The 25,204-nt window shown below is 46.0% G+C and overlaps 1 protein-coding gene across 2 annotated transcripts in view; it reads right to left on the reverse strand.

The window, feature by feature from the left end:
* Nucleotides 1-4,364: 4,364 nt before the first annotated feature.
* Nucleotides 4,365-25,204, reverse strand: part of LOC119402109 (mitochondrial uncoupling protein 2) — a 64,231-nt gene continuing 43,391 nt past the window's right edge. For both annotated transcript variants that reach the window (XM_037669220.2, XM_037669219.2), the window contains exons 2-7: nucleotides 11,254-11,483; nucleotides 10,110-10,265; nucleotides 8,926-9,133; nucleotides 8,257-8,472; nucleotides 7,259-7,541; nucleotides 4,365-5,816 (exon numbers count right to left, since the gene is read on the reverse strand). In XM_037669220.2, the coding sequence (XP_037525148.1) occupies nucleotides 5,624-5,816; nucleotides 7,259-7,541; nucleotides 8,257-8,472; nucleotides 8,926-9,133; nucleotides 10,110-10,232 (1,023 nt within the window). In that variant the 5' untranslated portion in view covers nucleotides 10,233-10,265; nucleotides 11,254-11,483 and the 3' untranslated portion in view covers nucleotides 4,365-5,623. The remainder of the gene's footprint in view (nucleotides 5,817-7,258; nucleotides 7,542-8,256; nucleotides 8,473-8,925; nucleotides 9,134-10,109; nucleotides 10,266-11,253; nucleotides 11,484-25,204) is intronic.

The following is a 25,204-nucleotide window of genomic DNA, read 5'->3' on the forward strand; positions in this document are numbered from 1 at the left end:
GGATGTCAGCGGCCACGTGAAGCCCGTAGCTTCAACTCGTGGACCGCGTCCCAGGGCGTGACACTCGGGCCCGGTCACCCGACTGCGTCGAACGCCCTGTACCGTCTCCTTTTCTTTCTCTTCTTCGCCGGCACGCGACTCGGAACCTCGTCGCGGATCTTTCCACGCGCCGCAGCCTTTTCGTCGTCGTCTTCTAGCACACCCATCACACCAGGGCACTACCCCTCTTTGGGGCGCACAGCACACAGAGGCAGCACGAATCTTATGCGCGCACATCACACGCTGATGGTTCCGACTTCATTACAACTTGACGTAGACTCCGCGGTTAGAACATGTATCCCGATTAATTACAACTGAAATCAGAACGTTTTCGATTGATAACTACATTGCGCGGTTTATCGTACAAGTTATGCCTGCCTTTGCAGATATTCTAGGTGATTTGACAGAATTGCGCTTTCTGCAACAGATGACTTTAGGTGAATCTGTCTGTCATAAACAACCACTTAATACATCCGGAACATTAAATAAAATAATACTGCCCCACACAAAAAGTTTCGGAATTTCTGAGGTGTTAGTATACTTGGATTATGTAAAGATTTCTTCTCAACACTCGTCTCGAATTATGTGACCGTATACCCTGATTTGCATGAACTGCTGGTCCGATCAACGTCTGGGTCGCAAGCGGTTATGTTAAATTCTCGTGGGGGCATTGTTGATAGCACTCGTCTGCAAAACAAACGCCTGAATGTTGAAATGAGCGTTCTGAACTGTTTCGATGGCTCTCTAAGCGAGGTTGCCCAAGTATTAATAAACGCCCTTCGCCTCAATTAGTTAATGAATAGTCTCACACGTCATGTCTGCATAAAGGTTGATGATGCTCAGGGGTATGTCAAATGCAGGGAAAATTAATTTACGAGCTGGCTATCTGAACTAGTACTTCTGCAAGCGTAATAGCGACGTTGCTGCGATGCTGCATGAAGACACAATCTGACAGCAATAAGAAGTTTCCGCAATTAACCGCAACTTGTTTTCTTGGTCAACTGAAGCCCTGAAATTAATGCGAGAAAAACGTGAAACTAAACAAAATGATGACTGAGCCAGTACAGAAGAAACAGAAAAACAACAACTGCGGCGGTATTCTCAGGCGAGTGCTTTCGAGATATGATGGGAAACTCAATACTGCATGCTTTTTTGTAATCGTGCGCGGGGCTTCACACACCGACAGAAACGCTGTCCGCAGATCGCGGATACGTCCGATGCAAATAACACTTGTGCAGGCGAAGCCATCATATTTTTTAAAGGAAAGCTCCGGACTCTAAGCACAACTATGGGCAGTCCAACGGGCCCGCGACGCAGCAGAGAGACTTGGTCTTTCTGTTCCGACGTGGGAGCGGCCCGCAACGTGCTAGGGCGCGTTCCGAGGTACCGAAATAAAGTTTATTCATCCATGCATCATCCATCGCCCGTGAACAACGCAACCTAATAGTGTGACTAATATGTCTTGCGTGCCAAGACCACGACATGATTGTGAGGCACATTGCAGGTTAAGTTTGACCGCCACGAATTCTTCGACGTGCTCCTGTATCTAAGCAGAGGGATGTTACTTTTCACAACCATCGGAATGCGGCTGCTGTGGTCGGGAATCAGACCCATCCCCGAGGTTAGCAGCGCGACACAACAGCAAACCTGATCACCCCTTTCAGAGTGTGCACGACGGAAAGCGGGCACCGTTCGCGAATGGGAAGAAAAAAATATATAGCTTTGTAGTCGTTTTACTAGAAAAATTATCGATGCTGTTTTCGTCATTCATCTTAAGCTAATACAGGTAAAGGACAAGCGCAACCAGCGGAACAACCTACGAAGCAAGCCCATGATATGCCGGCGCGTCAGGGCGGGCATCGAAGAGTCCGTGCCGTGACGTCATCTAGGCGTCCCGCCAGGTGGCGCCACCCCAACTTTTCGGGGCTATTACCCTTTGGAAACCTTGAATTTTTCGAATTTATCTTTGATATGGATAAAAGAAATTTCGGGGTAATTTCTATCTAAAAAAGGTGAGGCTCGTTGGAAATATTCAACTTATTGTATGAACTTACGTTGTATTTGGATAAAATAAATTTTGGGGTAATATACAGCCGAAAGGTGGTACCCATAGGTATATCCTGCGGTAACCTTGAGTTTTCCGATATTTTGAAATTTCATTGGATTTGGAGAGAATAAATGTTGAGGTAATATCTGACCGAAGATGCAAGGTTTTATTATAAGTAGCCTTTGGAAATATTGAATTTTTCAATTTTCAGAAGCTTCGTAGCATTTCGATAAAATAAATTTTGGTGCAACTTCGAATGAAAAAGTCAAGCTATTGCTTTTTGATATGCGGAATTTCTTTGCAGTTCCTTGCATTTGGTAAAATAATTTTGGGGGGTGATTTCCAAGTAGAAAGGTAAGGCGGTAAGGTAAGGTAAGGCTTTGGAGAGCTCAGGGTTACCTCGCATTCTCTGGCGTTTCTCCTCTGCTCCTCTCCTTCATAGATCCGTGTCCCGGCGCCTGCGCTTCGCTAGCCCTCACAAACGAATCAGCCCTTCGGCGACGCTGGCGTTCCAAGTGTGCAGCCTGTTCAGGGTCCATGGCAGGAAATGAAACCCTAATTTTTGATGCAGTGGCGTCCTCTCTTGGCCTATTTTGATATTGTCTTAACCAGAAGCGCCTCATTTTGGCTTAGTTTGGGCACTTTGAGCGTGACGTCAAACGACGACATGAGACGACAGCCCCGGCCCCTGAAATGCTCCGCACTTAAACTAACAGATCCACAAATGATACAATTGGAGAAAGAAGTCCTCGCTAGCGAATTATTTCAAACAAACCTACGTAGCGCGAGCTACTTTTCTCTCCCGAGGTGCAATTTTATGTCGTGCGCGTCGCTCCCCATTGTGCGTTTTGCGTACGACATTTTGCGTATGCGTTTTGCATACGACGCACAAATTTCACTGATTCACTGATTCACTGATTGCCGTACGAGTGTGATGTATAAGATCCCTTTCAGCTGCGGCCACTTCTACGTAGGACAGACGGGCCGATGCATTAACCAGAGATTGTTGGAACATAAGAGATCGCTAACAGGAGGCTCACCTTCTAATCTATCTTTACATTGTCGAGATTGTAAGTGCACGCCAAAAGTCGATGAATGCGCAGTGTTGTACCGGCATAGAAATGAAGAAACGCGCCTGATGATTGAAGCATGGTATATCGAGAGTAGTGGTAGCGCATGCGTGAGCCAACCGTCGATTAACTTGCATAAAGATGAAATCAAATGCCTTAACAGTTATCTTCCACGTAGACCGCCACGCGTGCCGGATTGATAGGTTCGCCGGTTGCATGGGCATGCGCAGATAAGTTTTCGTGCCTTCTTTCTTTTCAGCCGTTGTGCGTCTCTTCAGTTGTTAGTCGGCGTTTGTGGTGTCCTGACCTCCTCCTTGTGTCCGTGTTTGCACGCCCTGTCTTTTTTTAGAATGAGTGCATTACTGTCTTAGCACCGCGATGAAGCCCATTTCGCGTGTCATCGCCGAGGTAAGACACTTTCGCGTAGGTATATAGCTTTGGAAGAGTTTTAAATGGATATTCGGGAGAAAACGTGTCGTGTGTGTTAGCAACAGGGGGTTAAAAGCCGCTACTAGAGTGGCTATAGACGTTAGGCATGGTACGCCAGTAGACACGACAATGCACACTGTGACGGCAGATATGGCATGCCACAAAGAAACGCTGAAGTGAAAGAAAAGTGGATATAAAGCAGCGAAAAAAAGAAAAATACAACACCCTGTATTCCGTGACGTGACAACGACAAGCCTACACCGGAAGGTTCAGGCTCCAAATGAACTTTTGACGCCGATTTCTTGGCCTAATAACTGATCTATTGATGCCACATTAACGACACGTTGTTTGCGACTTAACACATTTATAATTTGAACTTTGTGCATGTTTATTTTAGTGTCCTTTCAAGAAATTAATTTTGGATTAAATTAATTTCTGGAAACAATCTATTTCTAATTTCGAAAATTAATTTTGGATCGTGCATGACGACGTGTATTGTATCCAGGCGTCCAGTAATTCCAGAAAATAAACCTACTGATCTGCCTTGCTTATCTATTCTTGTTACCTTGGGCGAGAGAAGGTACACGAAAGGAGCAAATTAATCCTGAAAGCTGCATATAAAGGCACGTGATCATGGTCATTTTGCTGTCTGAATGGGCCCATGATAGAGTTCCATGAGATAGCCTGTGTGCATGAAAGTCGCGTTTTGAGGTTCCACTAGTATGCATTATCAGGCAAGACACACAATTCTCAGAAAGAAGACAAGAGAACAACACAGATAAAAAATATACGGATTTTTATTACAATCGCCGTCATGCCCGGAAACAAGGCGCCAAAAAGGTGGTAGTATTGAGGGCGTAACATTCGGTGACATCATCTCGAGATAGAAATTACTGCAGGAAACAAAACATCGACAAGTCCGGAGTACAACGCCGTCCTGAAGTTGTTTGTGATCAACACGACGATGAGGGCACAATGAGGTGATAACTGCGTCGTCAGCTGGGACGGCAGAATGATGTTAATGTTCCGGTGTTCCTCGCGCAAGGCTGATGACATACGATTTTTTTTCGTTAAAATGCACTGAAGGTGTATTAACTGCAAAATAATAAAGCGGCACTGTCGCCTTTTAGGTTACATTTCGTGCTTGACAGATAATTGTGTCTGTCTCCAAGCGAGTCAAAGCTGAGATAATGAGGTCATGATAGAGGACTGCACGTTTGCTTCGACTCCATTCTAGTGTTATAATAGCGATAATTCGTCTACTTCCCTCCTCATATATAGAAAATGTGACGATGATGGATGACTTCTAGATTTCTACCTGCGTTTGGGTACCACTATGTTAATGTGACGGCAAACACAATTAGAGTTTCTGGCTTGTAAGGTACCTGACATGGCAGGAAAGGTTTTCAGCACAAAGCACTGACATCGACAGAGGTGCGTCTCTCTCTTATGTTCACGTCACTACTTCAGCTTGCAAACTTTTCCTGCTGTGCTTAACCAATGGACCTAGGCAAATGTTGTTGAGGAAGTGACGAAATTAGTACGTAGCGATAATTTTGACAGGAACGTGTCATCTGCTGTACGTCTAATGAATGTCGCCGGTGCAAAAAAGTTTAGGCATGAACGCGTACAAGCCTATATTGGGTAAATCCTGTCATTCCTTTTCTAGATGCCAGGCAAACGTTGTTCAGTAAGTGAAAATTTCGTGCGTAGTGAAGCGATAATTTTGACTGGAGAGTGCCCCCTGTGGTACGTCCACTGAATGTCGTCAGTGCAAAGGATTCAGGCATGAACACGTACTAGCCTATACTGGGTATATCCCGTCATTCTTTCTTCGATGCTAGGCAACGCTGTTCAGTAAGTGATGATTTCTTACGTAGCGATAACTTTGACTTGAACGTGTCTTCCGTGGCACGTCCACTGAATGCGGTGAGTGCAAAGGATTTAGACATGAACGCGTACTAGCCTACATCCTGTCCTTCTTTCCTAGATGCGTGATACGTGAAATGAGAAAGGTATGTGGGGCATATGTACAGAGTTAAAGGATAATGGCGGCGCTGGGCTCGGCCAGCACAGAGTATCGGGATAGATGGTACTTGTCCTGGCCCACAATCAGACAGTTGGACGAGGTGTCACCGCTGTTCATGTAGTGGAACAGTCGCTTCAGCTGTTCGTACGTGATGAACATGCAGATGTTCCAGGAACCTAGCCGAACGAATGAAGGTGTGAACCTGCGTGAAAGAGGAAAGGGTCATTGTTTCAGTGTGACAGGTATAGCGAAACAAACAAAATAAACATTCCTACTAAAAAACAAACTTCTTCTAAGCAGTTTTTTTTCTAATCTGGACATCGGCAAGTTCGCTTTCTTAGAAGGCCTCTAAAGCTCTCCGAGTTCAAAGACGAGAAAGTTTTTTTTTCTTTCTTGACTTCACTACCCTTCCTACAGGCGCTGTTTCCTTCTCGCTACTCACTCCTTCATAAAACACGTACACAATGTAAGGACTACACGTCGAACCTATGAGGATTTCGCGATGTTCCGCTGCATGCTGTTATCTCCGCTTGCACAGTCGAAAGCGCACAGAACGAAGCGAATTCAGCTGATCGCGCATGATAGTCATGCGAAACAAGGCAGAACGGCGTGCGACTGTATGGCAAAGCAAGGCAGGAGACAGTTCACAGCTGATATCTCTCGCTTACGGACCGATTGAGAGCTTATTGCATCATTACGTTACATGAACATGATACTGCTGAAATCGTGAGTCGTGCCGAAAAGACGAGAAACGCCAGGAGAGAATAACACGCTCGTTCTGTGTATCTTCAGAGGTTGTTTAGGGGCTTCTAACGTTTTTCAGGCCATTTTGGTTTTTACGCTCTAATTTATGAGGAAATCACTGGCATTATTTTAGGAATGGCCATCAGTTCCACAAACAACTTTTGCGGCTGTGAGGGGACAACTGAACGCCTGCTGTGCCACTCCCGATCCTTCGACAGTGTATGCGATACGCCCTGCAAGCTAAGCTCTTCCGCTTTGATGAAAGACCACTGCCGAAGAAAAGGATCCTGAGAACTTGGTATAGGCATTCTCGAATGCAAAAGGCCGCAAAATCTCTATTGTTCTTCCTAATGTGGACTGGGCTTCTCGAACGGTCGTTAAATGTTAGCGCGAGTTCATGTATTGTGTGCTCCCATTACCAACACCTTTTGTCATTTTCCCCGCTTTTCTTTTTCTCTATTGCTCCACGTGTACTCATCACCAAATGTAAGGTTGCCAACGGAGCAGTTGCTTGGTTAGCTTCCCTGACCTTCGCTTTCGTTTATCTCTCGCTCACACACACTTATGATAATATCTTGCAGTTGAAAGACGTGGCTTGAGAAGCATACCTGGTATGAATTTGATATATTAGAGTACTGTCAATCAAATGTGTAGAATATGCATTGTCAACCAAATGAATGTTGTCCATTTTCCTCCACTCAGGCCGTTTATGTCCACTATTTTTCTTTTCATTTGATGTGCAATTTGAAGCACGCAGATGCTCACATATGCGCAAGCACAATTCCCTGCACTTTAATAAAAGGATTGATCTGTCTCCTTTATTCACGTCAAACGTTCCTCGACTAGAATGTACTGTATAGTTCCCTAATTGCGCACTGCACACGTGCTGTGCTCACTCACCCTTTGTAGAAGGCCATGAGGCCGCCCTCGTGGAACATGCGCACGGCGCATTCCATGGCGCCCGAGTAGAGACCGGCGCCGGCGTTCATGTACCGCGTCTTGACCACGTCCACGGGCGAGGCGACCACGGTGGCGCAGAAGCCCGCTCCGAAGGCGGCCACGAAGTGACACGATATGTTGTCCCCCAGCAGGCCCCGAGACAGGATGGCCTCCTTGACGCTGTCGTAACACACCAACTCGGCCGCGTTGACGATGCTGTTGCGAGCGATGTTAGGAAGCATGCCTAAAGGGGCGCCAAAAAAAAAAAAAAGAGAGGCAAACGAAGAAACATCAGAAGTGTGGTTCGATGGGCTAGTTGGTCACACGTTTGTAAACGGGAAAAACAGTGCAAAAAGAGGCAAAGCAAAAGCAAAGTAACACACAGGACAAGCGTCGCCGCACAGAGAAGACGCTTGCGTAAGCGAACCGTCCCTAACGCTAAGCAACGAAGATTATCTCATATATAAGCCTAATAATCCCGCGTGTTGGCAAAGCAGAATTGTAATCTTGCCATAGCCTACGTAGCCTTTATATTCATCAGAGCAAAAGATCATCATCATGACGTCAAAGATTGAAAATGTTACGTCATCATGACGTCAAAGTTACGACAGTGCGACATCACTTGACGTGACATGATCACGTCATCCAATGACATCATCGCGTGGTCACAGTTGGGCCAATACTGGGGGTACGTTAGGTGCAGAAAGCTTGCAATGCCTCCGATCCTGGAGGCAGTGCAAAACCAGGCTAGGTGCAAAAAGCTTTCGGGGCTGAGGGATCAATACAATCGACCCCCGAATAAAACGAAAAAGAAGATGGCTCTCGGCTTCGAGTCATCTTAGGTGAATTCGACCCTGGACGTTTTTCACGTACAAATAGCATACAAATGGAATTTTCGCTTCTTCATGGTCAGCTGGGTCTGTCCTCAGACACACATGTACCGGCCGACGAGCACTCACCCTTGTAGAGTCCTCGGACTCCCTCTTCTCGGCCGATGGTGCGGTACGCCTGGAAAGAGTTTCGGTACCGGCGGGGAGCGGTGCCTGACTGTGCCTGCATGCGCACCTTGACCACGTCGGTGGGCTGCGCCGTAGCGACGGCCATCGCGCCCGTGGTGACGGCAGCCAGGATGCGGACGCCCAGCACGGAGGCAGAGTTGCCGCCCTTGTTGTGGCCTGCAAGAGAGTTATTTGCCAGTCAATCGCTCATTCAGCAGTCTCTCATTATGCCTGTCTGCACAGTTAGTAAATGAGGGCTAACTGAATCAGTACTGATTCAGTTAGAATCAGTACATATGCGCATCACAGGCTAAATCTACTTAAATTTAGCCTGTGATGCGCATGTTAATCCGTTCGTTCCGTCCACCATGTATTTTACTATTTTCGCGCCCTTGGTAAAAAAAGACATAGGAGAGGAGAACGACACGGACACAGCGCTAACTTCCAACATTTGATTTATTTCTGAAGGCGCCACATCAATAAATATATAGACAGAAAAGCAACGCACGCAGGCGCATTGAAACTTATTGGTATTGACACAGCGCTCATAGGCAATGTCGCATCAGGCTGCCTCCTCTGCCTTGGGAAACTCTGGCTAGCTTAAGGATAACACACATCGACTGCACTCACCGAGAATGGCCATGCTGTATGACTCTTTGACGCTGTCATAGAAGCCGATGCGCACAGTGGCGAAGCAGAACTGCCTCTGGAGGCCCGGGCCGATGCCACCGTACAGCCGGGCGGGTCCTTCTTGGCGAGCAATGGTCGCCACGGTGCCTAGCACACCGCGGTACTTGAGATTCGACCTGGTGTAGCCAGTCGAGCCCTCGCCCTGGATCTGGAGTGAAAGATACAGGGAACCACACATCAGCCATACTCGTCCACTCGTTCAAAATGACCACAATCTTTGTTTTCGCTGACCGCTGCACAGCCCAACATTAAGACTTGCTGAGATTACGAAGCGCCAGTGGTAGTTATACTTCCAAAAAACTCATCAGTACAGTTTGAGACCATGCGTAAACGCTTTCCAACTGCCCGAACGCCGGGACATGAAAAATCCAACAAGTGCGGCAATGCTGGTGGCGCCATCTTGTGACGCTGAAGTGAACTATACAAACAAAGAGAGAAAGACAAAATAAAGGCAGGGAGCTAACCAGGTTGTACCCGGCTTGCTACCCTACACTGAAGAGGGGGGGGGGGGCGGAGGAGAGAAAATGAATAGAGAAAGCAAGGTGGAAAGAGAGAACGGAGCTCGCAGAAATGTAGTTGAAATGGGTGTGCTAAGTGCAAAATCGTCAGCAGTCGCTACAAAATATAGCGGCTTTCTTTTTACCGCCTTTTATTTTTCGAGACAGCAAAATGCTTCAATTACAGTGGCCCCCCGTTGCTAGCTCGAAAATTGTCGCATGAATAAAGAAGAGAGATCACACTACTGAAACTTATCAGCAGTAACAGTTTGACGCATCGAGTGGCGACCCTGTAAACGAGCCAGTGGCGGAAGCGTTCGTCATTACAGCAAGGTTGGTTCACGTATAGACTGCACATGCATGCGTGTGCTTGTTTTGCGGATAAGATAGGCAAATTTTGCATTCATTAAGCATCTTCGTTCTTTGGTCGTGCCTTAAAGAGTTAAACGACTATTAAATATGAAAGCTCAGCGGAAGTATAAGTTAAACAGCATGCGCAATGACCGTCACCAAGTGATGTCGCCTGCATTGAGATTTATAAAGCCACCGTACAAGTTGTTCGCGCATCAAGAAGACGGAACGCTAAGACTAAGTTCTGTTCGTAATGCACGACAGAGGTGACCTCACCTGCAACCGAACCTTGGCGACATCTAGAGGAAAAGTGATGGCGTCCGCTATGCAGGCAGCCGAGCCAGCACAAGTCAGCTTGGCGGCCAAGCCAAGCTGTAGCTGTTGACTATTTCCGTTCATGGCGGCAAAATATGCCAACTACTCCTGGTCGACCTGCGAAGAAGGTTTCCCAAGTTTCACGAGACGCCATTAAAACCTACATATAAATTTTTTTCTCAAGGTTCACACCCAAGTGGTGTGAATGACATCATTAGAGCAGAAGCGAACAGTGCTTCAGGAAGGAAACATGAAGACGTCACACACCGCAACGGTGTCTGTCGACCCCACTTCGTCCTCTCTGAAGGTTTCTTCAATTACGTCATCGTAAACAAGGACCCAGTATGGGAAGCCTAAACATCATTAAATTTTCACTTGTTATTTTGGCTGCTGCGCAGTTTCGCAAATTTTCAACTCCTGCACTATGCAACGTCATTGGCCTTGAGAGTACACACATAATAAATTTGTAAGAATTTCAGGCACTGTTTCATCTGCACACTTTTCTCGAGCTAGCAACCTTATTTCAGACTATATTTCTGAGCAATTGCTGTTACACCAAATCATTTTGTTGCCCTATCATTGTTACACCAGCCCATTTCTTTCGAGCGATCGCCGTTGCACCTATCCATTTTTTCGAGCTATCACGTTAACACCAATCAGTTTTATTGAGATGTCACTGCTGCGCCAGCAAATTTTTCCGACAGTAGAGAGTCTGAGAATTGGGGCCACAAGGAGCTTGGGGACCCAATAAGCTTGCGAGCCGCCAGGGCGCATGCGCAGAACCCAAGCCACTCTACGGCTCTTGCACTCGCGTTGATTCAAGACGCAAAAATTGAAAACTAGCGTGGGTCCCCAAGGCGTCTTTTGTCACCAGCGAGAAGACACAGACGCAGCGCGGGCCACGGCGCAGTATGAACCGCGTCTCGCATGATTTTAATTTCGTCACGTGTGGCGCTCCGTGCGCTTGACCCAACGCGCAGCCTGCGTTGGCCCAATTCTCAAACTCTGCTGATCATCCGTACGCAAGCGCAGGCTGCCCAACGCAGCTTGGGGACCCAGCGTCTTGGGTCCCCAATTCTCAAACTCTCTAGTACCAGGCACATACCGGTAAGAAGAGTCGACGGAATGCTGCGAAGTTCACAGAGAGGGTGGGCTGTCACAAATGCCCGCCGGGGAAGACGTTTGTTAGGAATTTTTGCGGAAGGAAGGCAGAAGCGAAGGTATGGAGACAGCCAGAGACTCCTGCCAGACCGCGGTCCACACGGGCCTGGGGTCGGTGCGAAGTATGGCTTCTTCCGACACGGGGAACCTCTCTACCATAATACTCGAGCTGACCTGCATAAGAATAACAAGAAGCACGAACACAAGCGTGGTCAATAGAAGCACAATGCGGGTTACTTCACGGATAATCATCATTGATTTGACCTTTAAAGGCATCCACAAAGGGTAGACGGGAAGGGCCGGGAGTCCATCGCAAAGTGGCGAGGTCATCACGAGAACATGCATGACTATAATCAACCCCTTATTCATCACAGAATGTCATTATTACTCCTTCGATAGAAGAAAGTAGATGGTAGCGCCACCCCTTGACCGAAGTGGTCGTTACTCTTTGACACTCCACTTGGATTTTTCAGAAGTGTGGTGCGTTTTAGTGCATGGCTGGCGCTGTTCTCAAACTCGGTGAAGTGGAGAACAGGATCACTCTCGAACAGGTGCCTCAAGTGTCAGCTCACCCTTGACTCCCCCCCCCCTCTCTTGCCTAACTTTCATACCACTCCGTTGTTTAACATCATGTGAAAGAAACGTTGCTGCGCTTCCGGCATTTTGTATTCATATGTATGTCGTGATGGGAAAAAAAGTATTCCTTACCTCACGAGCATGAAATATAGTTCTGACGTTAGGGGATAGAACGCGGACAACTTAACATGTCTGCAACAATGTCTACATGGCAACAATTGTCTAGAATTGAAGGCGGCTGAATGTCTACAACAATTGAACGCTGCTCCACTGAAAGAATCACTGTCACAACCGCTGGACGTTAGGCCAATGCAGTATAATGCAACGAAACTTTGGGCCATCCCTCAGACCCCTACATAAAATGTTAATATTATACAAGACTATAGTATTCACTGCCATAAAAATAAGGCTGTCCAACTTATATGACCTGATGAGCTCCTATACAAACGCTTTAGAATATACCTTTACCAGGATCCTAATGTAGTGAATGATGCACGGTACAATTTACGACATCAGTGGAAGTAAAGACGCGTGCTGCTTAGGGCGCCACAGAGAAGTGACAGTAACTACCGGAAGAGGCAAGTACGAGATTACCGAATGATTATCGCAACATATGCCTTACCGGCTCTCCAGGGTTTCGTAAACACGCATGTCGACAGATAATCTTGACCTGATGAGAAGAAGGACGAACGATTCTACCAAAACACAGTATTCAATCAGTCCTTCAGCCGAGCCAAAACGGTTTTCAGAAAGCCCGCCGCCACTGCGCCAACATCGCTTTGTTTTGACGAGCATATCGACCACATCGGCGTCTCATGGAGAAAAGGTGCCTCTGTTTGATGACGTCATTAGGGTCTTCCGACCTCTCATTCGATCGACGCGCGTCGGGATAGAGCTATCGTTCGACTCGGGGAAAGTACGCCCTCCACTGTAATTACAGGGTGGGAGTGTATACGTAGGGAAGCTATATTTAGAGCAGATCTCTGCGCGTAACGCTTCTTAAAACGAAAAAAAAAAAATAAAGAAAGAAACGACTTCTTTAACAAGCAAGAATTAAGTGGCGATAAAGATAATGGCCTCTTTTCTTCGGACGCCCTAAACTTACTGGTCCACTGAAGCTCTCGAATTGACCCTTAGTTCCAACTTGAATTTTGCGCTTTGTTTTGAACGCATGCGAAGCAGAGATGACTGGGGCACAGAACAACGCCTCAAACGCGGCTTTTCTGGGTTTGCGTCTCTTCAAACGGAGTAGTGTTTGTAAAAACCCCCAACAAATTGTAATGAGTTCGGAAATAAAGCTTTGATTGATTGATTGATTGATTGATTGATTGATTGATTGATTGATTGATTGATTGATTGATTGATTGATTGATTGATTGATTGATTGATTGATTGATTGATTGATTGATTGATTGATTGATTGATTGATTGATTGATTGATTGATTGATTGATTGATTGATTGATTGATTGATTGATTTAACCATCTATCGGAACCCACTTCTCCTTTAACGCGTATTCAACGCGGCAGCACTGTTGAAAAGAAGAAAGGTTACATGGTCTAGACTTTCATGAACTGATTGTAATGAGTCACAACATTAAACAACTCGTCGCCTACAATTCCGTACATCTCGCTTCAAAATCGCGGCGTGGGAATGCAGATACACACGGGGGTGTTTCTCACACGTCGTTTCAAGGTTATCAATTGATACGATCGATTTTTAGAAGCCCTGATGTACCGCTGTTGAAAATATTTGAGCATGGAAACGTGAGCTTACGCTTTGGTGCCAAATGAGTCGCGCATGATCTCGAACGCAAAAAGTTAAGTATATTAAGGTTGGGTTTATCAGTTTCCAACGCAATGCAATATATTTTTACCCAACGTAGAGGACGACGTTTCCAAGTCTGTCACTGTTGTAATAGCTACAGCCACATATATGAAGAGCATCAGCCGAGCAAAGTGAACATTCACAAAATAATTAAGTCAATCTTGGGATTTTACGTTGCAAAACCCCGATCCGATCAAAAAGCACGCCTTAGTGGAGGGCTCCAGGGCAACGCTGACAAGCTTCGATGCTTTAATGCGCCACCTTATTCTCGGTGTATATGCATCTCTTCCATGTCGTGCAAGGTTGTACAGGATGATTATTGTGGCAGGAAAGAGCTAAGTTGTTTTATTTTTATATTTTTATTTTACATCTTTATTCGAGTTTTAATACAAATTGTGTGGAGTTTCTACACTGATCTTTTAGCGGAAAAGATTACGCAGCAAGATGAAAGAATGCATTAGGGTACAAGTAAAACACTAAACAAATGCGCATAAAACAGTAATAATGTCTGTAAACCATAACACAAACATACTTTCAACATAAATAATAGCACTGTTAGGAGTGGAATAGTGCTGCATTATTTTAAAGCGATACCAAAGAATCGTTCCTCTTAACACCATTTCTTAAGCCACTCCAACAAACACTCCTAATCTCTTTTTGCGTAGGTTCAACGATGTCGTTGGCAAATGCTCGCAAACATGTCCCACCAAGAGTGAACCATCTCAGTCACGTTCACCGCGTGTTCCGTTAGCTAAGAATGGTGTATTTCAAGAAAACAAAAATGTGCCGTTTACTTGGTGGAACAAGATGAACAATTTATGCATTATGAAAACCTGGCAGCGCAAACGAACGCGACAGTTTGCGTTCTGATCCTTCTGTGTCTTCGTTCGTTTGCGCTGCCTGGTTTTCGCAACAAATCTATAGCAACTAGCCCGCCTATGAACCCTTGGACAATTTACACTTGCTGCATGATTGCACTCTGCATAGTCCTTAGTTTTCCGTGCTCTGGGCAAGGGAAAACGCGTCGTATATTGCGTTCCTTAACTCTGAACAATTCTGAGCAACACTGCAAAACGGTGGCAGTAGTGTAAGCCTAAGTCTGCGCGTCCACATATACTTCTTTGTTATGTCAATAAAAAAAGAAGCCCGAATTGATTGGTTTTGTCTAGATCTCGACGTAACGTTTTTCATAATGCATATTTCATAACGACCGCTGTGAAGATCATTATTCTCCCCCCTCTACAGTTGCTGCCTTATATAAGGGTGTTTTTTTCACAGACGCCCGCTTGTGCAATGCGACCGCGTAAGAAGACGTGATGGGGATCCGCAACGCTTTTGATTGTGGGACGAGGCGATCAGACATTCCCACGTCATGGGCTCAAGCCAGCAGGAAAACTCGCGCGGTTCGTCTCGGCAATCAAGCGAGCAGGGAATAACGTGGCACGTATGCACAGATGTTCGCTACAAACGTAAAGGCGCGGGAAACTTTTGACGATTAAAAACAGCGCAAGACATTTTTCCTCTTTCCGCTTGGATCCGCCCCACGGACAGTGCCTATACCCATGTGGCAGAGTGAATTAACGATTAGCGCTTCTTTCAATAATACTTTACTGGGGTTTTTACGGGCCAAAACCACAATATAATTGTAAGTCACGCCTTAGTGCAAGGCTTCGGAAACTTCGGTCATCTGGTGTTCTTTAACCAGCACTGATATCGCACAGTACACGGGCCTCTAGCATTTAAACTCCATCGAAATGCGACCGCCGCGGATTCTCTTCAATCAGAGCACGCATCACCAGCTGGATCACCGTAATGCTGCGAAATAGGCAAGAAAATAAAGCTTTGTCGGTATCACAAACAGATATATGAATAATATACAGCCCCCCTTACAAAGACCTTTGTAGGGAGCAGTCAGTTGCCCGGAGGCAACTTCAGACTAATAAATATCCCAATTTGAGTCCGCTTAGCAAAATCTATCTGGGGACATATGGCAATAATTTTCCGCTATCCGGAGAACACCCAACGCTTTACCACGTTAAATGGGCCTGTCAAGAGGCATAAAGTAGCGCCAATAATCGACACACCAACACCGGAGCAGTGGGAGGCTGCGCTGTCCCGCTCGAAGCCAAAAGAACAGCTCAAGCTGATTGACAGAGCTCGCAAAATGGCAAAGGCCGCAAGGGGCCCAGGACTTAGGGCTCTACCTTCGCCTGAAGAACTTCTTTGCGACAATGAAGGTTTTCATTCATTCATTCATTCATTCATTCATTCATTCATTCATTCATTCATTCATTCATTCCACGCACTATGCCCTCAGTACGAATAAAATAATAACGAAAAATACGAATAAAATATTTCTATGGATACCAGCTCTGATTGTTTTACTTTTGCCGAAACACGTGAGCTTGACGACATCATCTTCAGCAAGAAGACGAGCTAAATCTTATTCTGATTCGCCACACAATGTGAGTTTTCTTTCTTGTCCGACTGCAGGGCCTTAAGGGGCCCCTAAACCACTCCAAGTTGGGGCACTCCAAGAGGAGGCGGTTCTTTCTTTCTCGCTTTCACTGCCCTTCCTACAGATGCTGTCTCCTCCTCGCCACTTATTTCTTCACAAAATACGTGGGCAATGTCAGCACTAAGTGTTGATCCTGTCAGGATTTCGACCTTCTCGACTACACGCTGCCATTTTCGCTTGCGCAGTCGACAACGCACATAACGAAGTGAAATCAGATGATCGCGCACGATAGCCACGCGAGACATGATATAATGACCGTGCGACTGCACGGCAAAGCAGGGTAGAAGGCATTTCACAACTGATATCGCTGGTATTATGGACCAATCTAGAGCTGATTTCCACAGGAAGTCTCATAAACAAACTGCACGCGTCAAGAACTGAGGGGAAAACGCAAGGAGAGAATAACGGGCTTGTTTTATATTTTTTTGGTATTTTGATAGGTTGTTTAGAGGCCGTTTGAGGACATTTCGAGTTGAAAAACAACACGCTTCCTTTAACGAGCAACGGAGACCAAGGCACTAGTATTTCCCGCAAGACTTTCATGAACGGTCACTCGGACAATACACAAAGCAAGCGGACACCTCCAACGGCATCACAGCCGTTGGCGGATTTATCGCGGCTTCCAGTCAAGACGACGAAGACGACGCTTTACCGCGCGTTAAAGCTGTCTCAGCGATGGGAACGTTTACACTATCGCGACTTTTCCCGCTCTTTAACTTCTTTCGCTGGGACAGGCAGGCCTTCGCTGTTGCTTCAGAGAGTCGCCGCTCCTTTGAAAGAGGCCTGCTGGCTCGGTACCAGAATAATTGCCGCCGCTCGGACGCAATACTGACGCACTCCGGCGGGCTGAGCTGACGTCACTGTGACGTACGCGCTGTTAAAGCGAGCCTTCGACACACCCTCGAATTCCTGCGTTTACTGCGATGTACAAAACGACAAAAACGGCGTGATGTACTGAAGTTAGAGTGGAGCTGCGTTTTAGGAGGAAAATATGCTACTACTTTATACATACAAACGAAGAAGAAGAAATCGTAATAAGGAAAGCGTACGCGTATGCCTGTTGCCTGCCATCCTCTCTTTTTTCTGTTTTCACGGTCAGGGTCGCGTAGCTCCCGCTTTCGGTTCCTTGTACCCGAGAGCTTTGCTCGAGGCTTTGGCGCTTGCAAAATGTCTCACGACACACACACACACACACACACACACACACACACACACACACACACACACACACACACACACACACACACACACACACACACACACACATTAAATAAAAGAGATGTATATGTACAAGGTTGGGGTGATAGAGTTGGCGGGGTTAGCTGACCGCAGCGCTCAGTCAGCTTTGCTTTTTCAACGCGCATATCTTCAGCATAAACTCGAGTTCATTCACTCTGAAATTACCCCCCTCGCCACCCTCCTACACTGGTCACTGACTGCTGGTTTGCTGGACGTTTAGTGAGCCGTACCTCAATTCAGTGATAAAAAACGTTTTGAGATAGCAATCGATAAACTCGACTGTCAAGCTGCATGCACCTAAAGATGCATAACCTAGAGAGTAGAGAATTAACAGTAAAGGAACTGTGATCATATTTTTTACATTTATCGTCGGTTGCCTCTTTCGTTCTTGATATTCCTTGTTTTAGTGTTTCTCTTGAGCTTTAGACAGAAAAAAAAGCTTAGTTCGCAAGATTTTTGGCCATATTAGATCAAAACATCTTTTTACCTTTTACAAGTCTTGTATAGACAGTCTCAACGCGAGCTTTGTCTACATATATCCCGAATAACTTATGTGAGTTCCGTGCGAGAAAACACCACATAAATAGCGTTAATTTAATTTTTATACCTAATAATATAACACAATATAAATAACACGTGAATTTCGGGTGAACGCATGAGGCGTAATCCCATTAACCGTTTAAACAATCCATTGCGCGTTATAACTGAATCAGATGGCACTGGGTATTTGTACAAGCCATGGGGATAATATTGAAGCTCTTGCATGACCACAAACCTACAGAATGACTGAAGTAATGAAGGCGTGATAAAATATTAGGTACGTGTAAAAAAAAGGGGGAGGGGGCAGCGACGCACTAGTGGTGCGAAGACTGAGTAAGCAGCGGAGCTGATGGCGTTGCCCTCCTCCTCACCCATACTTCCCTTTCCCACCTCTTGTTATACAGTAATATACATGGCAATGCTCGCTCTTTCTTTTTCAATCTCTTTTTGTGTCCTCTTCTCACTATCCTTTTTTTTTCTTTCTCTCTCTCTCTCTGCACTCGTTCGCTCACCCATCAAAGTTATTGCATCCCACACCGGACGAATCGGCGCGCGTGCACCGGGAGCGAGGCAGAAGATGAAGAAGAGGACGAAGTTGAAGTGAAGGAAGAGAGAGCGTGCCGGTTAATGATGATGATAGTTTACGGCATAACGAAAAGCACGGCAGCTCCGCCCTAAACTGACAATTCCTTAAGATAACGCTGAGGGAACTACTAGTGAAAGCCTATGCTGTCATGTTTGATACCCTGCTAATCAATATTTGATTCACCTTGTGCATTTTATTAACTACCCTAATCGCTTGACGTACAACTAGTACTTTAATTCACTTATTTTCACATCTTATTACCGATTAAACTTTTATTCTCACCGTTAGTATGAGGGCATGAGCCACACGTCGCTTTTGACACCATCAGTGTTCACGCGGACGCGGGAAGGCGGATTTCTTCACTCATGCAGCATATAAAGCTTCCGCAAATGACGTTGCCATGAGTTTTAAAATAATTAGCGCAAATCAACATTTCCGATAACACTTAACTAAAGTACCAACTGTGTGATCAGTGTGAGTAATGCTCTTTCTTTCGCTCGCACGTTGTTTTCTATTGAATCTTAAGTGCAAATTTTATGAGAATAACGAGATGTCAGAGCTTGGTTGTCTGAACAGACCTTTCTTTCGTGTTCTGCGTTGCGCCGTGATTACAGTTGTAGCCGGAAGACAAGTAGGCTTAACGTCTTCTTCTCTATTAGTTAATCTTTGTTTAACAGACACTGCAGCCTGAAGCAAAGACGTTACGTCACAGAGAGTGCACGTGATCACTTTGCTGCGCTCGAAATGCTGCGCAGCTCTCCTCACACATGTCGACTGTTCCTCAATACAAAAAAAGAAAACAAAATCTTTCCTTGAACCATCGCCAGCGGGCAATTATGATATGAATAAGCGTTCAGAGTGCTGCGCAACGCAATTCGCGTCAATCTTTTTTGACGACTCGTTTTCCTCTGAATAGGCAGAAGGGCCCCGGAGACGTGGCGATAAGATGAGCTAGTTGAAGTTTTGAACGTAACCTGATGCAGCGTAATGTGCCTATTACATGTTTTGGCGTGGTCTAGCACACTGTCCTTTATGTTCTAGTAGCAATAAATATGACTCCACTAAATACATTTCTCTAAGCCGCAAAGTGGCCAGATGGCGACCGAGCTAAGAAGTAAAGAATCATCCCAAAAAGAAGCCTCCCAAAAAAGCGGCGCGACTTTCGCGAGAAAGCCGAAAAGAAGCGAAAACTTAATGAATTTTCCCATTCTCGAAAATATTTTCAATTATAGTAAAAAATGTCACTCATTATACGAAGGGGAGTTGACAAAATCACTGTGCTTATTTTTTACAGCGAAAATATGCGCAACTATGAACGAAAGCACATATTGACTTTTTAACATTGTCTCCATAGTCTCCATTCGGTTGAATGCACGTTTGCCAGTGCATGATTATCGTTACTTGTCGATTCCCCAAACGTATGTTTTACTTCAACACTAAACTACTCGAAGTCATCGACAAACGCGCTATTAGTGAACGACAAACGTGCTATTGGTGAACGCGATGAACACTAAACTAACTATATTTGCTGATAAAATGCAAATAAGCCGAAAAAACGCGACAAGCGACTGGAAAATTCTATAAGCGGCTCGTCTAAAAAAGAAGCCCAAATACGCTTATTATAAGCGCAACTGGCAACCATGCTAAGCCGTCATGTTTTGTACATGCACACGCGAATTTCGTGGTTACATAACGTATTCCTTTTGAACTACGCGCAATAATTACTTTTCGGGGCCTCTGAAGCGAGACAGAGCCACAAGTACGTGTTAACCTACGTTGCGTGATTATTACCACACTATCGTCTTTAAACGATAAGTGCCTATTGCCCGCAATTGATGACCCTGTTCGAAATCACGTGCCCTAAATCCAAATTCCCATTGTTTATGCAAAGAGTACGCTGCAATCACTAATTGTCAGCATGTGCGCAATTTGCTTTTTTTTTTTCAATACATTACTTGTGCTGTTCGAACTTCGCGTTGTCCGAATGTTTTGCTCGTAGCTTTGCCTCCGCTATTCTCTATGACCGCCATTCCCTTGGACACATTGGTGGGTAACTATCAGTATTTTACGACAGAAAAGCAAAAAAGAAAACTTTCCATACTGAACGTATATAACAAGGAAATGTTCTGCCTCACCTTTTGTAAGCCCAGACATCCAAAGAGCGACACTGCGGTGTGTCTGACTTACTGTTGACTTAGTCGCGGACGTATAGAACCCAAAGCACTACCCATCTTCTCCTCTCTCTCTGTCTCTCTCCTTCACTTTCAAACGTGCTTGGCGGCCAACTCGGCCAACTCTACCTAAGCTCACTGCCCCAACCCCTCCCCTTTTTTTCTGTCACCAACGTTTCGCTATACCAGTAATACTTAATGAATAACGAAATAACGGTGACATTGCGCAGCCACATACCGGACTAAAAATTTCTTCAACCCAAGCGAACCGCGGCTATGGCTTCCAGTTAGAGCTGGCCGAGACCCGAAGGCGCCGGGTGAAGCCGGCAGAAGGGGTAAAAAAGAATGACGCGAACTCTTTCGACGTTTGAAAGGCTTTCGTAACAGTTGGATGGGGACACAGTTGGGACCCCATCTACGAAACAACGGAGCAGGCTAAGAAGAGAGAAAGGGCATGCAGGGCTTTGCAATTCAAACGAACAGTAAACAACGAAGTGGAGCGACGCCAAGGAACTGACAGCGCGAGCGGCTCGCCGCGAAGCAGCCAATACGACGAGTTAAAGTAGCTATAAAACAAAGGGAGACCAGCTGACGCACACGAGAGAGGCTTCTTCTCGGCCGAGGTGCAACGGGTATGCGTACGCGGTGGCTGGCATGCAGCAGCTGGGCCAGGGAACGACGGCGTTCTAAATTTGAAACCCGGGTCCGCCCTCCCTCTTGGCCTCATCCTCGCCCACGGTGGCCTTTAGTTCAGAAGGGCGGCGGAGAGCTAGGACCCCGAAATTCTCAAAGAAAAAGCGTAGAAACACGTGCAGCCCGTGAAGCGACAAGGAAGTGACGACTAGGTGCCCGTATTTTACTCTCGATTCATATTATTTCCCATTCTAGCTTTTTGTTTCTCGCTCTATCGTCATTGGCCTTGACGTGGTTCGAAGACTTCGCAGTTTCAACGTTACTGTCGTCCTGCGTTATTAGGAGAATCTAATATCGAATCGAATATCGAATGGACTACGGCGAAGGGAGATATAATGAGTGGAAAATGAAATGAAACGTTTCAACACAATGCCTTGTGTTTTTTAATGCATATTTATGCATAGTTGCCGCTAAAGGAAAATGACCTTGCAGGCGTTGTTTATGTTTAAAAACGTGTCTAGACAGCTTTCACTCCATATATTTCTTCATAGAAATGTTTTCACTCGTGGTTTGTACACCTTTTTTTTTCGTAGGAAGAAAGCATTGAGAGTCAATCTATAAAAGTGGTTAACTCCTATTGATCCACTTACGCGGTCTACATATATGGGAGTCGGTGGTCTAGAGTGTAGAGTGCACACAGACAACAGTAGACAAAAAGCTTTTGACCGTAAGCCTCATGACCTTTCTACATACAGTCTGAAGTATGCGTATAGATGAAGCATCTGCAGACTTTTCTGGGTTGTTGCTTTTCATCGTTGAAGTGCCGTGGCAATGGCGCCCGTCGGCCTGGCGCAACGCTAAAAGCCCACGTGTCCTGCACCATAAATGATACAAACTTACAAATGGCCACGGCTCCCAGGGCGTTGCACTGACAGCTCGCTGGACCGTGCGGGAGATTGGTAAGTTTGGTGCGGTTGCCCTCCAGTACGCCTCTCACATTCGGGTCGGCAATTTCCTGGAGCTGTTAACGTTTCACCTCACGCGAACGGTTACTGCTGGCCGCTTTAAGCTGGTCAATGAATGAATGGCATACGGCGCTCTCAGCGAACGTTGTCGCATTAAAGTGAGGCAGCGGAGCTATCCCGATCATCGCCTGCGCTGAAAATTGGCAGTTTCGGAAGTTGATGCTCATACGAGGTTTTCACGTTAGTTCTTTCCACTTATGCAAAAAGGTGCAGTTCTGTAAAAGGCTATATTACCTCGCCGTACGCTTTTGCGGCCGTGTTAGTACTTATCAATAACCTCATTGCCACGTTGAACGTCAACGTTCTTCCTTCTTGAACGTTGAACTAGAGGCCTCCTGTTAAGGCCATAGCCTTGGGACGTGTTCCTCCTATATATTGATGTCATTAACTTAATAACACAGGGATTAATTGAGAAAATTATTCTGCTTCTGGATCAATATTTGTCTAAGGACACGTGCACGTGTCCGGTTTCTCTTCACGCTCGAACTACTTTACGGTACCGACAGAATTTAGAAACTATAATTAGGCTTTGCTTAGTTAGTCACCACAGATATTTCGCGGACATTGATCAGCAAACAAAATGACTAAGCGCTGCGGTATTGGAAACAATGTAATTAGGTACGATGCTCCTATAACGGAAATTTTAGAGACGAAGGACGAAAGATTACGACACACACAAGCGCTGTGTGTCGCTCTCGTCCCTCGCCTCTGAAGCTTGCACTAAAGTAACATCAGTGGATTGCCAACTAGGCCAAACATGTACATTGCTAATTAGGTACGAATGGAAAACTCAGAACTGAAGGAGGCAGGCAGGAAGAGAGGGATTTCTAGGGCCCCCTTCGCCCCGCTTGTTTGGTGGACATTCGGTGCTTTCGCACGGTCAGGCACTATAGAGGATGGGTGACCCTAGCACCATCCACGAATGTCCCTACATGTTAGCATTGCGCGTGCTCCCAAGACAGTGAGGTTGTCAAGGTTCCTGTGGCCACCACGCCACGTCTACTGCCCCTGTTTTTGTATTTTCCCCCGCGTTATTTTCCGTTTGAATTGCAAGCAGTCAACCACCAGTAGTATCTGCCCCTCCGTCCGTTTCGTCAGCAACAGCGTTCCACGTTGAGTCGTGAGGGGCACATAATCCATTTATTTAACGAAAGATACAGATAAAACATACATTTCACTGCGACAACACCGCAGTATCGTGCTGACGTCACCGTCACGACGCCGCTGCTGTCTTCAACGTATTGTCGTTGTCGTCTTAGTGAGGTCGACACATGGTCCAGCTGTGGGAGTCCTCGCGTTGTACATAAGCTTCTTTAACGAAGGTAGTTCTTGTGAGCCTCTTCCTCTTTATCTTTCTTCTGCGCGGTTTTCTTCAGTGACACGCCACGGTCTCCCGGCTTCCACCAGCCTTTGCACCGCTTATACACTAACGAACGATACACGATTCGATCGAGTTACCGTACGACCTATGCACCTAAATTCACGGTAGTCTGGGACACAGAGTGAAAAACAAAAATACGGTGACGCACTTGCAAGGCTCAAAACATTATTCTCTCAGTGCCTGCAGACAACTCGGCAGCCGCCTTCCTCTGGAGTGGCGTTTCGAGAAGATGACCTTTGCAACCCGGAGGGTCTGAATCCTATTTCGGGTTCGTCAGGCTACCGTTCGAAGAACATCGTTTAGCTAACTGTTGCCAGCTTGTAGACCCCAGTTAAGCCTAAGTGCCTCCCTCATGGAATCGATTTAAGGCAGTTCGTGAACCTGCACACGCCCCTTGGTGAGAGGCGTGGCACAATATATCGGCAACGGCTCATTACCTCCGCACGTGGGAGTATTACGAGTTGCCCGAATGTCAATGTCGATTTACTTGCGCTTGTAAAACGCACTCGGCAGCCCCTTAGTATGATGTCGTAAATAAAGACAAAAAAAAAAAAACGATCGCATACGAGAGTTAGACGCATGTTTCGTCGACGCTGTCCTTGACCCCAACGACCTCGAACCGCCGGGATTCGTTAACATGCTGTGGCGCAGGCGGCGCTGCTGGTCACGACATCGCGGGTTTGATACCCGATCAGAGATATTTGTGTAATCAATATTACGTGGTTGTCTACCTCAGCGTTGTCCGCAGTTCTGTCCACCAGCACCATTCATAAACCACTGTGTTCTTGGGACGTGAAATTCTATAGTTTAATTCATGATTAATTTTCGACATGGCGCTTTTAACTTTCCTATTACCTTAAAGCATAAAAGGGGTATTAGATAGCAGGCACGTAGCCAGGATTTTTTTTCGGGGGGGGGCCCAAGGCCTAATTGTTCGAAAGAAAGTCTTTCCATGGCAAAAACAAAAAAAAGTTGCCTGGGAATATAGAAGGCTTGAAAAATTTCGGGGGGGGGCCCGGGCCCCCCCGCCCCCCCCCCCCCCTTGCCTACGTGCCTGTTAGATAGGTCATTGGCTAGAATATGGCTAACATCGGCTACTGTTAGCTAATTCTGGTTAAATGGTGGCTAACATCAGTTAGCTCTTACATCAGAGATCTTGATACTCAAGATAGAACGATATGCTTTGTCCTCGTTTGATTTAAGTCTCCCACTACGGCGTGACAAATAAAGATTAAGCGGTTTTCGCTCGTAAGATCCCAGAATTTAATTCAATTTGGAGTTCGCCCACAACACCACGGACACGACAGATCTAAGCTAGAGTCATGGTTCCCGAGGTGGACATAATCCCTCTAATGATGACGAGCCGAGAAATGATTAAAAATTGATTGAATGATTGATT

Source organism: Rhipicephalus sanguineus, chromosome 8 (assembly GCF_013339695.2).
Source record: "Rhipicephalus sanguineus isolate Rsan-2018 chromosome 8, BIME_Rsan_1.4, whole genome shotgun sequence".
In the NCBI taxonomy this organism is placed as follows: domain Eukaryota; kingdom Metazoa; phylum Arthropoda; class Arachnida; order Ixodida; family Ixodidae; genus Rhipicephalus; species Rhipicephalus sanguineus.